At 42.4% G+C, this 18,225-nt stretch overlaps 1 protein-coding gene across 3 annotated transcripts in view; it reads left to right on the top strand.

Annotated features, from left to right (window-relative positions):
- ARAP3 (ArfGAP with RhoGAP domain, ankyrin repeat and PH domain 3) overlaps positions 1 to 18,225 on the top strand; it is a 249,940-nt gene that overhangs the window by 165,684 nt on the left and 66,031 nt on the right. For all 3 annotated transcript variants that reach the window (XM_075344394.1, XM_075344396.1, XM_075344395.1), the window contains exons 12-14: positions 10,320 to 10,405; positions 10,882 to 11,064; positions 14,669 to 14,819. In XM_075344394.1, coding sequence (XP_075200509.1) covers positions 10,320 to 10,405; positions 10,882 to 11,064; positions 14,669 to 14,819 — 420 coding nt within the window. The remainder of the gene's footprint in view (positions 1 to 10,319; positions 10,406 to 10,881; positions 11,065 to 14,668; positions 14,820 to 18,225) is intronic.

Below are 18,225 nucleotides of genomic sequence, written 5' to 3' on the forward strand. Positions count from 1 at the left end.
ATCACAAAATTTTGCACAGACACTCCATTTGACCCAGGGAACATCATAGACTATAGCGGGCTTTACACACTACGATATCGTTAATGAATTATCGTCGGGGTCACGGTGTTTGTGACGCACATCCGGCTTCATTAACGAGATCGCAGTGTGTGACACTTAGGAGCGACCTTAAACGATCGCAAAAGTGGTCAAAATTGTTTGCCGCGGAGAGGTCGTCCTGAAACAAAAAATCGTTTTCTGCTTATTAGCGATGTTGTTTCTCATTCCTGCGGCACCACACATTGCTATGTGTGACACCGCAGGAGTGACGAACATCTCCTTACCTGCGTCCACCGGCAATGCGGAAGGATGGAGGTGGGCAGGATGTTAAGTCCCGTTCATCTCCGCCCCTCCGCTTCTATTGGACGCCTACCGTGTGACGTCGCTGTGACGCCGAATGAACCACCCCCTTAGAAAGGAGGCGGTTCGCCGGCCAGAGCGACGTCGCAGAGCAGGTAAGTACGTGTGACGTAGCGATAATGTTCGCTACGGCAGCGATCACCACATATCGGCCGTACGATGGGGGCGGGTGCTATTGCGTTCGACATCGCCAGCAAATGCTAGCGATGTCGCAGCGTGTAAAGCCTGCTTATGTTTTGATTGGGAAAATTTAACCCCGTACTTTACAGTTATTCGCCAAAAAACCTGCATCCATTAAAATCAATTGCGTTGGGAGCCACAATGCAGCCAGAACTTCAGAAGAATGCGTAGCTACACCCTTGAATATAATGTTGGCCTGTCACAATGCAGCCAGGGAAAGAGACAGACATACAGAGACAGGCACAGACAGGGAAAGAGACAGACACAGACAGACAGGGAAAGAGACAAAGAGACCGACACAGACAGGAAAAGAGACAGACACGGAAAGAGACAGAAAGGGAAAGAGACAGACAGAGACAGGCAGAAGCAGACATACAAAGAGACAGACCGACACACATAGACACAGACAAAGAGACAGATAGGGAAAGAGATAGACAGGGAAAGAGATACAGACAGGGAAAGAGACAGACAGACAGGGAAAGAGACAGACAGGGGAAGAGACAGACAGGAAGAGACAGACAGACAGGCAAAGAGACAGACAGAGAAAGACAGACAAAGAGATAGATGGAGACAGTTACTATCCCGGGCAATGCTGGGTACTACAGCTAGTAAGAAACAATGTCCAAAATGGATCCAATGCATGCCAAAGAAAAAAAAGTGTTCTGCATGATGGGTTTATTTTTTAATTCTAAAAACAGACATATAAGCAGAACCTAGAAGAACGTCAAAATAATCGATAGAGTCCCTCTGCTTCTATTTGCATCAATTAAGCAAAAAATCAATAATTCTGATTGTGCGGTCATTAATAATTTGTGTGTTCCTAAAAACAGAAAAGACAAAGGGAGAATGCAAAGGTGAGCGTGTGAATACAGCCTGGTATACATTATAGTGCTTGAAACCACTTCTTTTAAAGGGAATCTGTCACCAGGTTTTTGCTCCCCCATCTGAGAGCAGCATAATGTAGAGACAGAGACCCTGATTCCAGCGAAGTATCACTTACTGAGCTGGTTGCTGTTATTTTGATAAAATCAATTCTCTGCTGCAGATCTAGCAGTTATACATATACATAGCTCATGAAAATTCTGGACTACCTGGCAGCATGACAAGTAGTCCTGTAATGATGATCTGCTGCTATTTAAACAGTAATTTTATCAAAAATTTAAACACAGATGTTTTCCCTATGGACTAATGTGTGATACCAGTGCCAGCGTCTACTCTTCAGGTGTTATATACTAAAGATAAAGCATCATTATAAGATTGGTGGATCTTATTCAGCACCCCCTCTGATCAGCTGTTTGGGTAGGCCACGACCTATGTGCTGCAGCTTTTGATTGACAGTGGCTGCTGACCGATTCCTACTTGCATATGTTTTTTTATCATCAATACAAGATATTGCAGCGTTGTTCCATTTGCTTAAATGGATAATCGCTGCAAATAGTCCAATAAAATTGGAATTGCACATCAGGCTATACACGTAAAGTGGAGTGAAAAAGTGTTTGCCCTTTCCTGATTTCTTATTCTTTTGCATGCTGTTCACACTTAACACAGTGGCACTCACTGTAGTTTGCTGGAGTCCCAAAGCTTTAAAAATATCTTTATAACCTTTTCCAGATTGAGAAATCTCAATCACTTTGTTTCTCATTTATTCCTGAATTTCTTTGGATCGCAAAATGATGTTTAACTTTTGAGGATCCTTTGGTCTATTTCTCTTTGTCAGGCAGGTCCTATTTAAGTGATTTCTTGATTGAGAACAGGTGTGGCAGTAATCAGGCCTGTGTGTGGCTAGGGAAATTGAACTCAGTTCCCAAACATTTATCACAGTTCACTTATATTTTAATGGAGGAGGGGGCAATCACTTTTTCACACATTGACCTGTAGTTTTGGATTTCTTTTTCTCTTAGTAATAAAGACCTTAATTTATAAATTGCATTTTCTGGTTACTTGTTTTTTCTTTGTCTAATATTTACATTTGTTTGGTGATCTGAAACAGTTAAGTGTGCCAAACATGCAAAAGAATAAGAAATCAGGAAGGGGCAAACACTTCTTCACACCACTGTTTACACTGATCATCCATAACATAAAAAGGCCACTGATGACAAATTGAATAACAACATCCTGTGACAATGCATCTCTGATGAGTGGGATATAGTAGACAGGAATAGTAGGTGGAACGGAACATTCAGTTCTTGATTTTGATGTGACAGAAGGACGAAAGATTGGTAAAAGTAAGAGTAAGGATCTGCACTGATCTAATTGTGATTGTGTCAGGACTTCTCCAGAATGATAAGTCTTGTGTGATTTTCCTGGTTAATAACCACAAAAGGTCCCAAGGAAGACAACTAGTGAACCATCGACAGGGTCATGGGTGCCCATGGTTTATTGATGCGTGTAGGATGTGAAGGTTAGACATGTGGTCTGATCCCACCGAAGAACAACTAATGGTGGCAATGAAAGAAAGGTATCCAACCAACCCTGGCATCACATCTTACGTTTTAGGCTGCATGAGAGGTAACCAACATAATATTAGTCCCTAATGTTACAGAGAGGGAACCAACATAATATTAGTCCCTAATGTTACAGAGAGGGAACCAACATAATATTAGTCCCTGATGTTACAGAGAGGGAACCAACATAATATTAGTCTCTAATGTTACAGAGAGGGAACCAACATAATATTAGTCCCTACGGTAATATTAAAGAGAGGGAACCAACATAATATTAGTCCCTAATGTTACAGAGAGGGAACCAACATAATTAGTCCCTACGGTAATATTAAAGAGAGGGAACCAACATAATATTAGTCCCTAATATTATAAAGAAGGAACCAACATAATATTAGTCCCTGATGTTACAGAGAGGGAACCAACATAATATTAGTCCCTAATGTTACAGAGAGGGAACCAACATAATTAGTCCCTACGGTAATATTAAAGAGAGGGAACCAACATAATATTAGTCCCTAATATTATAAAAGGGGAACCAACATAATATTAGTCCCTGATGTTACAGAGAGGGAACCAACATAATATTAGTCCCTAATGTTACAGAGAGGGAACCAACATAATTAGTCCCTACGGTAATATTAAAGAGAGGGAACCAACATAATATTAGTCCCTAATATTATAAAGAGGGAACCAAGATAATATTAGTCCCTAATGTTACAGAGAGGGAAGCAACATAATATTAGTCCCTAATGTTACAGAGAGGGAACCTACATAATATTAGTATCAAAAACGAAGAAACTTCAGCTCTCCCCTCTTCACTCCCAAATCTTACCTCCGGTGCACGGAAACACCCTGACCTGGGTGAGAACACATGAAGAAAAGGAGAAATTCCAGCAACTCCAGGAGAAAGTAGAATTTTTTAAAAAACAGATTCTTTATTGATAATAAAAATATTCGGGGGCGTGGCCTGCACGCTGATGGCGACGGCTGCTTGAAGGAGAGCTCTGTGCTGAAGCAGGATAAACCGGCTCTTATCAGCTCACAGATAACAGGATTACCAGCTACAGGAGGTGTGAGTAACCCCAGCCCCCAGCTATGCCTAAGGGGAGACCTAAAAAGACTGGCACTCCAGCCAAACTGACAGACTTCTACCCCCTGGATAGGGATCTCTGCTCACCAAGCAAGATGGCTTCACACTCAGCTTCTTCCCACTCCTCACAGGGAGAAACAGGCTGTTTAAGAGGCTGCACAGCCATTCCTTTGACAGAGGAAACAATGCAAGCTCTGCTGAAAGCGCTGAGGGCTTCCTTGCAGGCTGATCTCAGAGAAATAGTAAGAGAGCTGAAGGAAGAGATCAGGTCTCTAGGGGTTCGCACAGAGCATGTAGAAACTAAGATGGCTGAGTTTGCAACATCACATAACAATCTGATAGATGCTAACACAGCTTTGGAAAAGGAGGTGGAGGCACTAAAGCTTAAAATCAGTGATATAGAGGACAGATCCCGAAGAAATAACCTAAAAATCAGAGGGATTCCCTCATCAGTAGCAGATAAAGACCTCCAGGAATACTTCCACAAGTTTCTGCAGCTTATACTCCCTGGATGGGACACCAGAGACCTGATAGTGGACAGGATTCATAGAGTCCCTAGAGCCAAAGGCATAGATCCAGCTCTGCCTAAAGATGTCCTGGCTAGACTTCATTTCTATAAAACAAAAGAAGCTGTGCTGCACACACTGAGGGGAAATCCAGCCCTGCCAGACACTTTCATGGGACTAAAAATCTTCCCAGATCTTTCTGCTGCAACTCTTAATAAAAGAAGAGAATTTGCCCACCTTTCTAAACTCCTTAGAGATCAAGACATCAAGTACAAGTGGGGTTTTCCGGTGAAGATGATAATTTTCAAAGATGGAGGCACTCACATATGTCATACTCCTTCTCAGCTGGGCAAATTGCTGGATGACTGGGGAATAGCCCACCCACCAAACCCTGGTGGGCAGGAGAATCATAGAGGCCCTCCAGACAGGATTAACCCTGAATGGTCAGTAGCTTAGCTGGGACTCCTTCCTGCTTATGGCACCTGCTGTCCCTGCTCCTGTGACACGGGATGGCACGTAGCCCCCCTGATGTTCTCGCCTATGGCGAGCGGTTATACACCGGGCACCCTATTCGGGGCAAACCGGTGTTGTTGGAATTTTTTTGTTTTTGTTCCTCTTCTCACAAATGTTCCTTAATTTTTTCTGGAAATTTCTCTCAATTCCTTGCTGGTCTAGCCCCTCTCATCCCTGATGGCGTTCCTGGGAATTCAACCCCCCCTGCGGCTCCAATATGAGAATTAAGATATTGTCTATTAATGTGAACGGGCTCAACTCCCCAGCAAAAAGGTCAATGATGTGGAGAGAGGTCAAGGCATCTAACTGTGATATAGCGTGCATTCAGGAGACCCACCTTCTTTCCAGAGATAATAAACGGCTACTTCATCCAAGCTTCCAACACACCTTTTTTGCTAATGACTCAAAAAAAAGAGGAGGAGTGGCCATTTTAATAAAGAACTCAGTGGCCTTTAAATTGATAAATGTCAGTTATGGAGCGGATGGAAGATATATTATTTTGTCTTGTTATATCAACAGCGTCCCTTATACCTTGGCAACGGTCTACTCCCCAAATTCATCACAATTGAACTTTGCTAGGAAATTTTTCCAAGCATTCAAAGATACTGCCACAGGGGCGGAAATCATCTGTGGAGACTTTAATATACCTGTAATACGCTCCATGGATTGCTCCAACACCTGCATCCCACATGCTAAGGAACTTAAGCATCCCATCAATGAATTCCATTTTCATGACATCTGGAGATATTTGCACGCATCAGAAAGAGACTATACGTTCTTCTCTTCCAGGCACCGCTCATACAGTAGAATTGATTTTTTTTTGGTCGACAGCAAATCTATAAGTAATTGTGTGGCAGCTGATATTGGTTTAATTACTTGGACAGATCATGCGCCGATCTCTTTGTCTGTTCAGGGTAGCTTTAATGTTCAAAATTCCCCTAGGTGGAGACTGAATACCAGCTTGCTTGGTAGGCAGAAGGTACATGATGAAGTAGAGTCAGTGTTAACAGAATATTTTAAACTTAATAATAATGGGGAAATTTCTGACGAGACCCTGTGGGCTGCTCATAAAGCCGTAGTCAGAGGGCAGCTCATAAAAATAGCCTCCATCCAAAAACGGAAAAAAGACGCAGATATTAAATATATATTAACCCGTATTCATCACCTTGAATCCCTGAATAAAGCCAAAGCATCCCCTAACTTGACTAAAGAAATTGTAACCCATAGATTCCAACTAAGATCCCTACTCCTGCAAAAATACGAACATAATCTTAAAAAAAATAGATCGACATTTTATGCTATGGGGGATAGAGCGGGGTCCTTATTGGCAAGAAGGACGAAAAAACGTGAGATCCAATCTAAAATAGAATTCCTGAGGGACCCGAACGGAACAATCACTAGACATCCCATTGAAATAGCAGAAGCATTTGCGAAATACTATGAGGCCCTGTATAATCTAAAATATGATTCCAATACGTCACAGCCGACTCAAGTGGATATACAGGGTTTCCTAGACACCCTGGATCTTCCCCGGGTCTCAGATGAGCAATTAGAGGAACTTAATCTTCCCTTTACTACACATGAAATCCTAGGTGCCATCAAAATGACTAAGTCTAACTCTGCCCCGGGCCCCGATGGGCTGCCATACGAATATTACAAACAATTTACATCCACTCTGTCCCCCTTTATGTCAAAAACCTTCAATTTTTGGCAAAATAAAGGGTCAATTTCTCCAGACAACTTAGAAGCGATAATTATCACGCTACCAAAGCCAGGGAAACCTGCAGACACCCCGGGTAATTTTAGGCCCATCTCACTCCTAAATTGTGATGTTAAAATTTATGCCAAACTAGTGGCAGATAGACTTCACAAAGTGATCCCGACCTTAGTGGCTCCAGACCAAGTTGGGTTTGTGACAGGGAGGCAATCTAAGGATGGCACCAGACGGATGCTTGACTTGATTGGACTGGTGGAGATATCGGGTGAACCCAGTGCATTCCTGTCTCTTGATGCTGAAAAAGCCTTTGACAGGGTGCACTGGGGATACCTGGAGAGAGTTCTAACAAAATTCGGGTTCTTGGGGAACATCAAGTCATCCATTCTAGCCCTCTACTCTTACCCAAATGCGTCAGTGTTGGCATCGGGGTTTCTGTCATCTAAATTTCAAATAAGTAATGGCACCCGCCAGGGGTGTCCATTGTCTCCCGCTATTTTTGCTTTAGTGGTAGAACCTCTGGCGGAAGCTATACGAAAAAACATAGCCATTTCTGGTATAAGAGTTGGGGAATTTGAACATAAACTTGGTTTATACGCAGACGATGTGATAATTTCCTGTTCTAACCTTGCAGTGTCGATTCCAGCAGTGGTGAACACATTATCAAACTTTTCTAAAGTGTCGTATTATAAGCTTAATGCGGCAAAGTCTTTGATACTGCCGTTTAATGTACCGGCGGAGGCCAGGAGTGCGCTGGAGGGGGCCTTTCAATTCAAATGGTGCGACAGGGGGATACCTTATTTGGGTATTAAGCTGACACCATCGCAGATGTTAATTAAAGAAAATTTGGAACCTCTGATCCAAAATTTAGAAAAGGAATTGGGAAGATATGAAAAAATATCATTGTCCTGGATGGCCAGGATACAGTCCTTTAAAATGGTTTTCTTACCCAAAATATTGTATGTGCTCAGATGCCTTCCCATCAAAATTTCTCACAAAACCCTGATGAAACTTCAATCGTTGACTAACAAATTTGTCTGGGGTAATAAAAGGGCTAGGGTCGCAGGTAAAGTGTTATACCCCCCATATGACTTAGGGGGATTGGGCACCCCAAACATAACGGCATATTATAAAGCCTTACTAATTGAATCACTAAAGGAATGGTGGCGTCCAGGTAATTCACATAGATGGGCTCAGATTGAAAATTTCCTGTCCCGCCAGGGCTCGGTCAGAAGAATGATGGAAGCAGAATATTTGAGCCGTTCACGGTTCTCCCCGTGTGTTCCCACCATGTCAGCCTCCCTGGAGGTCTGGCGAAATGACTTGATTCATAAGATTCAGATTCCTCTTTCAGAGATTTCCCTCAAGTCGTTGGAATCTCAAATCCCCTTTTTGAATCTGGCCAGGTGGGAGGGATCGGGCATTACAGTGCTGGCGGATCTATACTCTGATTTGGGTGTTAACCCCTTTAATGAAATAGTACGGAAACACCCCTCTTTAAAGGGCTGTTTCTATCAACACATCCAAATTAGTCATTTTCTGGCCTCTAAATTTCCTCCAAAGTCAAAGCCTCTGTTACCTACAAGAAAAGCTTTGGTATTTAAAAAGATAATTAAATCCAAAGGTATCTCCTCGACATACAAATGGCTCAATAACCCCCCCGAAGAGCAAAAATCTCCTTATATGAATAAATGGGACGTGGAGTTGAGTGTCTCTACCTCACCTTCAAACTGGCACTCGGCATCAGCAAATATCCAAAAATATTCCAAGTGTATAAATCATCTGGAGCAACTGAAAAAAGTACACCTGCGATGGTATCGGTCCCCAGCCAACTTAGCACAGTTCCTCCCAAATTATTCGCCACATTGTTGGAAGGGCTGCCTCCAAAGGGGTACTCTTGGTCACTGCTGGTGGGCGTGTCCCAAGGTTTTCTCGTTCTGGTTGGAGGTGTTTGGCCTGATGGGTGAGCTGACAGGCAATCGTATTAATCCGAATCCGGCTCTGGCAGTGCTAAACGTGGGTATAGAGGAGTTCTCTTGGGAATCCAGGGGTTTATTAGTTCACATTCTAGTAGCTGCCAGATATTGCATAAGTTTGCACTGGAAATCCCCAAAGACGCCTACATTAGTTGAACTATATAACCGAATTAATCTCCAATGCCAATACGAGTTCTGTCTGGCTCACTCCATCCGCGCCAAAAACAAAATACTTCAGATTTGGGACACGTGGTTAAACTCTGTATATGCATCCCCTGTCAGGCATCTGTTTCCAGGGCAAACTGTTGATAATTAAAAAAACGGGTCAAATAGGCTCAAAGTGTGTGTTACGCAGGGAGTTCACCCATACCACATGTCAATAGTCAAGGTGTTTAAATCTCTGTTGTTGTTACTGCTCGGGCTGCCCCAAAACGCCATCCAATTCCCTCCCTCCCCCCTCCCCCTCCCTGGTTGCCTCCTTGCAACCATCCATGGTTCTCCCCCTCTCCCCCACCTCTCTCTCCCCTCCCTTTTCTTATCTTCCTTTCTTACTCTCTGGTTCTGGTTGTTTGGATCCCTCATTTTGAGGATTAAAGAGTAAATTGGTAGGTTGATTCTATACGTATTGGGTATTGATTAACCTAAAAAAGTTGCAACTTGCATCAGACATGATTGGTGGTGGTGTGACAGGAAATGTGAATCATAATCAAAGGTGACACTACCACATGTTACAGCGTTGTTTTCTTTGTGTATTATTGCCAATGATACCTGAATTTCTCCTTTTTTTTGTAATGAAACTTCCTACAATAAAAATTGATTGGATTAAAAAAAAAAAAGATAATAAAAATATTCCATCCAAGCAAGACAAAAATAAAGAGGCAAGACAGAGGAGCTGTTTCCTACGCGTTTCAACCTGAATAGGTCTTAATCATGGAAATCATTTTCCATGATTAAGACCTATTCAGGTTGAAACGCGTAGGAAACAGCTCCTCTGTCTTGCCCCTTTATTTTTGTCTTGTTTGGATGGAATATTTTTATTATCAATAAAGAATCTGTTTTTTAAAAAAATTCTACTTTCTCCTGGAGTTGCTGGAATTTCTCCTTTTCTTCATACATAATATTAGTCCCTAATGTTACAGAGAGGGAAGCAACATAATATTAGTCCCTACGGTAATATTATAGAGAGGGAACCAACATAATATTAGTCCCTAATGTTACAGAGAGGGAAGCAACATAATTTTAGTCTCTAATGATACTGTTGATCGGTGTAGATAATTTCTGGCCAGAGAAAGTACAGTGGAAAATAAACTTTGATGTAGGGTCTAATTGTGATTGTAATTTGGTGCTATTTCTATATATTACAAGTAATATTAATACCATTTTATGAACGTTCTGGAATTTCTCTCCCCACAGCGTCTTAGTCATAGTCAGACATGTCTGATCGCTCCAGCTGTAAACTCTCTTTTTTGAGTTTCACATCTTGTGTTTGTTCTACAGGTCAGCACAGAAGTCTGGGGACGAACATCTCCAAAGTTCAGAGTCTGAAACTAGACATCAGCATCTGGAGTAACGAGATTGTGCAGGTGCGAGACGCCTCTAATAAGAAGCTGTGAATCATCTGCGGGGTCTTCTGGAGCCCGATCTGCTGCTCACCTTGTTAAAATGGCCTCAGACAATTTCTTGCAGGATTTACTTGTGATGTTATTAATCCATAACTGCATCTCATAAGTTTAAAGTCTTTAATTAGTGCTTAAATTTGGTGTCAACAATGCAACTGAGTCTCGAAATACCACAAATGATAATATTCCTCCTTTATCTTCAAGGAACTCAGACTAAATATCACAAATGTGCACAAAGCTTTAGCACCATATCTATAACATATGTGCAACACACACGTACCCCAGATGCCAATATGGGAGGCTTTTTTTAATTAACCAGTATCACAATATAAAGCAAAGATCTGAAGAAATCTACGAAATGCCCTCAATAGTCCTTAAGTTCTAAGTATGATTGGACTAAATCCATCTTTATAATTAAAAATGTTTGTTAACATTTGCAGCTATTTATTATCCTGGGGAACGATCGAGCCAATCGCTTCTGGGCAGCACGTGTGCCGCCATCAGAGGTTCTTCATCCAGATGACTGCATAGAACAAAGACGAGACTTCATCGCGTACAAGTACCGTGATGGGAAGTACAGAAGTCCTCACCCTCATTACAGCACACAGGAGGAGATACTCAAGGTATTTGTCACATGAGTTAAAGGTTGTCCACATTGAAAATATAAATGGCTGTGGAGGAATGGCAAAGGAGACAAAGCCTATGGGGCCTCCGAATATTGGAGACCTCCATATGAAGTTAATAGTGGAACGGATTATTTTCCTTTCCACTGTAAGAGTTTATTAAGAAAGCCAATATGCTGTAAGATCATCCCTTTAGACAAGGGGAGCACAACCCTTTGTGGCCACATTGTCAGAATGTACCACGCCCAGGCTTGTCAACCTATCAGTCCATTCATGCTGCCCTAAAGACAAGCAGCATGAATCATAGCCTGACTGCACGATTGCATGTATGTGTTTCTCTGGAACACTTTGACATTTCAGAGAAAAAATAGTTACATACAGTACTGACCAATAGTTTGGACACACCTTCTCATCTCTAGAACAACTGTTAAGAGGAGACTTTGTGCAGCAGGCCTTCATGGTAAAATAGCTGCTAGGAAACCACTGCTAAGGACAGGCAACAAGCAGAAGAGACTTGTTTGGGCTAAAGAACACAAGGAATGGACATTAGACCAGTAGAAATCTGTGCTTTGGTCTGATGAGTCCAAATTTGAGATCTTTGGATCCAACCACCGTGTCTTTGTAGAAAAGGTGAACGGTTGGACTCTACATGGCTGGTTCCCACCGTGAAGCATGGAGGAGGAGGTGTGATGGTGTGGGGGTGCTTTGATGGTGACACTGTTGGGGATTTATTCAAAATTGAAGGCATACAGAACCAGCATAGCTACCACAGTATCTTGCAGCGACATGCTATTCCATCCGGTTTGCGTTTAGTTGGACCATCATTTATTTTTCAACAGGACAATGACCCCAAACACACCTCCAGGCTGTGTAAGGGCTATTTGACTAAGAAGGAGAGTGATGGGGTGCTACGCTTGATGACCTGGCCTCCACAGTCACTAGATCTGAGCCCAATCGAGATGGTTTGGGGTGAGCTGGACCGCAGAGTGAAGGCAAAAGGGCCAACAAGTGCTAAGCATCTCTGGGAACTCCTTCAAGACTGTTGGAAAGCCATTTCCGGTGACTACCTCTTGAAGCTCATCAAGAGAATGCCAAGAGTGTGAAAAGCAGTAATCAAAGCAAAAGGTGGCCACTTTGAAGAACCTAGAATATAAGACACATTTTCAGTTGTTTCACACTTTTTTAAGTATTTCATTCCACATGTTTTAATTCATAGTTCTGATGCCTTCAATGTGAATCTACAATTTTCAGAGTCCTGAAAAGAAAGAAAACTCTTTGAATGAGAAGGTGTGTCCAAACTTTTAGTCTGTACTGTATCTACAGATCTGTCTACTACCTAGAGCAGTGTGGTGAAAAGCCAGGGGCGACGCTGGACTTGTCTCATTTCTGACAATAGTTCCCGGCTAGATCTTTACAATATTTTTTATATAAAACACTGTAGCATTTCATAGAAATAGGCTATGTGCCCACGGGACTCTGTATCTGCGGATTTTTCTGCATCAAAATCCGCAGCTTTCCCCCAGAATCCGCACCTTTTCATAGGTGCGGGTTTTGTGCGGATTTGACGCGGATTTGATGCGGATTTGACGCGGATTTTGTTGCGGATTTTGCGATTTTTTTTTTCAATTTCAATTGAATAGGCAAAATCCGCACGAAAATCCGCAACAATAATTGACATGCTGCAGATTTTTCCGTACGAAAATCCGCATGATTTCCGCTGCGGAAAAATCCGCAGCGTGGGCACAGCATTTCCCAAATGCCATAGAAATGGCTGGGGAGTAGCTGTGCTGCAGATTTCTGAAAAATCCGTGAGAAATCCGCGGCAAAATCCGCGCATTTTCCGCAGCGTGGGCACATAGCCTTATATATAGTCTGCAGACTGGCTCTGATTCATGCTGCTTGTGGTTTAGGCAGTATGAATTAGCTGACAGGTTCCCTTTAATTCATCTAAGACCTTTATGGCATATTGAAAGTATTTATAGGTCCAACTTTCATTTATCTATTACAAGAATGAGGGTTACTTTTTCATTACTTAACAGAAAAAGGAACTATGTATACCACTATCTCCAGTTAAAGTGAACCAGTCAGCTAATACATGCCACCCAGTCCATGGGCAGCATGTATCAGACACTGACTGTATGATCTCAGTATGTTTGACTCTCAGCGCTGCAGGGTGTTTCAAAGAAAAACATACTTTAACCCTAGAATGCGCAACCATAGAAATCTACATAGAGAACAAGTAACCTAGCAGGCCTGCGAGGCCCCAGGTATGCGTTGTAGGGTTAAAAGCCACCGTGGACCAAGCCACGCTACAGACTAGTTGGACAGGCGGATCCCCAGAGGCTTCTCTCCTCCCACAGCTGGGGAGTAACAGGTCTCTCTCCGCATGAGCATTTGTTTGCTGACGTGATTTTTATGTCACGAGGTGGCAGTTGTGGGTGAAGGATTGACTCTGGACGCCCTGTCATGCTACATGAAGTACTGGGCTTGTGTTGTGTGGGCTGTATGCCCGCGCCATGACCAGATGACGACTCAGGAGACCACCAGTCTGTTTTAAACAATTCTTTTACTTACTTGAGAAAGGGGGCACATATTTTCCAGCACGTTAGAATTTTACAAGTCATTTTCAAACAGTCTCAATTCCCATTGGGTAGCTTTCATTCCTACTGGTCCCGTGAGTCTCAGCGCAACCTAGTCCACCACAAAAGTAGAGTTTTCAACAGTCACTTCCCTTTCTATGGCTACGTCTCTTCTCCTTGTAGTGGAGGGTGTACAAGGGTTTTGGCACTATGGCTGAGCAGAGACTATACTCTTCAGATGCTTGGTGGATATTCCACCAGGGTAAGCTGACTACATTCACATGCCAGTTGGGATTAACCCATTACCTTGATGGTTAGGGACCACTACAGTTCCTTCAGTCTGGGGCCGCTCCATTTGACCATCGGTCTGTAGCCTCACTATTGTTTATGCTCAATGTTGCAGCCAACACCCGAGGATCCCACTATTTCATGGATGGTTACTTTTTCTTTTCATTGCTTTAGTGTCATACATAGGTCAAGGGACCCATGCTCATGATGTGGCCACACAGTCAACCATTAGTGCTTGCGCATTCTTATACCCACACTTTGAGCCACTTTTCTTCTCTAACATGATGGTTATCAGCCACCACACATGATAAGCATGGCCATATGGGTGCCACAAAAGGCATCGAGGGCCACAAATTGAACAATTCTAATACAGATGAGCCTAGACAATAGGGTGTCATCAGAACATCTTTAGTCTTAAGGTGATTACATGCCAACTTTGGTCACAACACAGGTCGTATGGCCATAGATCACTGTATGCCGCTGCTATATCACAAAAAGTGACTGGCATTGCATATCGTCCCACAAGGTATTGTGACAAATAAGCTGCAAAAAGGCAGAACTGGTTGAAATTTTTGCAACTTGCTTTTCATGGTACTATATTAGTCACAATGTGACCCTTTCCACTTTCACTATGCTGCAATATACCAGAAGCACAAAGCAATCTTTGGCTGCAAGATGTGTTGTTGCCATATATCCTCTGCCTTTTGGTGACTTCTCCATGTTGTGCTATCTTCCAGGTGCTATGTACTGCCGTCTCAGGACCTAACCTGCTGAAGACAGTGATGCAGTTCTTCTCTGATGCTGAATCCATTGCTGATCCCACTGACAGCTCCACCTTCGCCCTGCAATCAGCTGAGAACTGGAGGGCGAGCAGCTCCAGCATAAATGGTAATGACTTCAGAGCTGCGCTCTCACTTCCTGTGAACGTTCAGTAAAGTATGCCGCCAAAGGCAATGTCAGCATAAACTGGTATTGCTATTTACAATGTGAAGTCTGTGGGTTCTTCCTCTTCTGCAAAAAGAAAGTCAAACTAAAGAATATAGCAGAGAATTTCATCAGTAGCACTTCTCTATTATGATGATCACCATTTTCAAGATCTGTGCTTACGGCCATTATTCACACAGTCACATATTGTAAACATCATAAAGGATGCAAATTACAAAAAAGCTAAACTTTGGCACTGCTCACACGCAAGTGTACCTCATAGCGCTCACCCCTACACGGCAGAATGTACGTGGTGCTGTACTTCAGCCAGTATCTGGTAACGCCAACAAAGGAAGCAAAATGTTGGACGTGGCACTCCCCACCCATCAAAATAGAAATTTATTGCAAAGTCAAAGGAAGCAAAAAGTTGGATGTGGCACTCACCACCCATAAAAAATAGAAATTTATTGAAAAGCCAATGGAGCTTCAAGAATCATGTTTTATGGATCTCCAGCTGGCCATCACACAAGACCATCTGGCTACCAGCAGCTCCATCTCTAAATACTTCAGCACCAGTGATTATGTCACGGTTCTGCCTACCCGTCCACATGGCTAGGGGGCGGAGCCTTCTCCCGAGCCTTACTTCCGGAGCTTGGATGCTTTAAAAACTGACATTTCAAGTGAACCAGCGCCGGCTATAAGCTTAGTGCTGCTTTGCCTGTGATTGCTGGTCCTGTAAGTGTTATCCTGATCCGTCTGTGCCTGTGCCCCCGTGCCCTGTCTGTGTTTCGTCCCCTAGTCGTTCCCCCATTCCTCTGTCCCTTCTCCCACCTCCCTACTCGGTTGCTTCCTCTGGTACTGACCTCGGCCTGACCTCGACTCCGCTTCTGCTTTTTCCTCCGGTCCTCCTTCTGCCCGTACTGTGTTTGACCCAGCCTGCCTGACCATTCCTAGCTCACCCCGCAGCTCTGCTCCCCAGCTGTGCTGTGAGCCAGTGTACGAGCACACACTGTGTATCTACTTCCTGGTTCTTGTTGCTCTGTGTAGTGTCTTCTGCTGCAGAGCTCCGGCTCCCCCTGGTGGCAGCTTGACAGATTAGTTTTTTAGTTTTATGTGCTTTATGGGTGGTGAGTGCCACTTCTATTTTTTGCTTCCTGAAGGTTTTCTGATCACAGAAAACTATTTCTACCAAAATATCAAAAGTACATGTCCTTATAGGTGGCCTGACAGCTCATTTATGAGAGCGTATACTGTGTACTGTATATTATATTATCATCAGACTCTTTTGATTTCATGGCCATAGAAGGGAAAATCAACATGGCTTATAAATTCGCCTTTATATGATTCCTCCAAAAACAAGAGCTCATTGTAGTAGTCTACGTGCTACTAACAGGGGGTTGTCCCATGGCATGTGACCCACTTGAATACTCCATAGTTGTAACTGTACTAAATCCTTTCCATCTGATTCATAAAAAAATGACTCATATCCCACATTACCATGAGAAATGAGCAACGCTTACTATTATAATATAAACATAAAATACAAAAAACATCCTGCATCACTTCATTGGCCGTAATTTCATGAAAAGCTTACAGTGAACACATAGTGCTTAATTCATTATTGCCTTTGTTCCTTTTTGGTATTTTTCCTTTATGCCTTTTTCTTCTTTACATTTGCACCTTTTCTAAAGTCTATTTTATGTTATGGTTTTTTTTTATGTTCAGCATTGTGGATGGGTTTTGGGTTTCCAGATGTTTTCGTCTGATTTTTTTAAAAGCGGCAAAACGTTTGTGCAAGTTTCCGCTAGTTTCCCCCTAGAGTGATATTATGTATGTTTTGAAACTTTTGAGCAAATTTTTCAATTCTTTAGCGGAATATTTGACTTTTTGCTCTAAAAAGGTTTTAAAAAAATAATTAAAAGTCAAAATAAAAAGCCTTTCAGACTGCAGAATTCGGGAACCACACGCGCCTTTTTGAAGAATTTGGCATAAAATAAACCAACAATGAAAAAAAGTGACGCAAATAATGAATTAAATCCTACATTCTGTTTTATCTAAATATAGGGTGGGCCATATATATGGATACACCTAAATAAAATGGGGATGGTTGGTGATATCAACTTCCTGTTTGTCGCCCATTCGTTTATGGGAGGGGGAAACTTTTCAAGATGGGTGGTGACCATGGCGGGTATTTTGAAGTTGGCCATTTTGGATCCAACTTTATTTTTTTAATGGGAAGAGGGTCATGTAACACATCAAACTTATTGAGAATTTCACAAGAAAAACAATGATGTGCTTGGTTTTAATGTAACTTTATTCATTCATTAGTTATTTACAATTTTATGATCGCTTACAAAATGCATTCAAAGTGCTGGCCAGTATGTTGGATTGTCAATGCAACTCTCTTCTCCCACTCTTGACACACTGATAGCAACATCACAGAAGAAATGCTAGCACAGGCTTCCAGTACCCGTTGTTTATGCACTGAAGATGGCACGTTGCTTGAGTTTTTCCAGCAAGATAGTGCACCACCACATCATGGTTGTCAAGTCCGAGCATTCTTATATGAACAGTGACCTGGAAAGTGGATTGGTTGTCGTAAGCCAGTTGAATGGCCACCAAGTTTTCCTGATCATGACCCCCTTAGGCTTTTATCTTTGGGGTCATCTGAAGGCAGTTGTCTATGCTGTGAAGATACAAGATGTGCAGCATCTGGAACGGATACTGGAAGCCTGTGCTAGCATTTCTTCAGCGGTGTTGCTATCAGTGTGTCAAGAGTGGGAGAAGAGGGTTGCTTTGACAATCCAACACAATGGATGAATACATTTTATAAATGGTCATAAAATTGTAAATATCTAATGAACAAATAACGTTACATTAAAACCAAGCACACCATTGTTTTTCTTGTGAAATTCTCAAGACATTTGATGTGTAACATGACACTCTTTCCATTGGAAAAAATAAAGTTGGATCTAAAATGGCCAACTTGAACATAGCCGCCATGGTCACCAGCCATCTTGAAAAGTTTCCCCCCTCCCATATACTAATGAGCCACAAACAGGAAGTTGATATCACCAACCATTCCCATTTTATTTAGGTGTATCCATATAAATAGCCCACCCTGTAGAGTGGGGTGCCAATCGAAAAAATTGTATATGTCCTCCAAATAGGACCTAATTCCTTAAAACTTTTTTGCCAGATTTCTGATGAGAAAAGCTTGAAAAGTGATAAAATCTTTGTGTTACCTAGGGTTGCAAATTTTTTTTGCAGCTTTTCGCATTTTCATGCCAACTTTACCCAAATCCAACAAAGTGGGCAATACTGGGGCATGATGGGGGTGGCATTCTCTATTGGTAAGGAGGGAGTAGAG

The sequence above is a fragment of the Anomaloglossus baeobatrachus genome, chromosome 4 (assembly GCF_048569485.1).
Source record: "Anomaloglossus baeobatrachus isolate aAnoBae1 chromosome 4, aAnoBae1.hap1, whole genome shotgun sequence".
In the NCBI taxonomy this organism is placed as follows: domain Eukaryota; kingdom Metazoa; phylum Chordata; class Amphibia; order Anura; family Aromobatidae; genus Anomaloglossus; species Anomaloglossus baeobatrachus.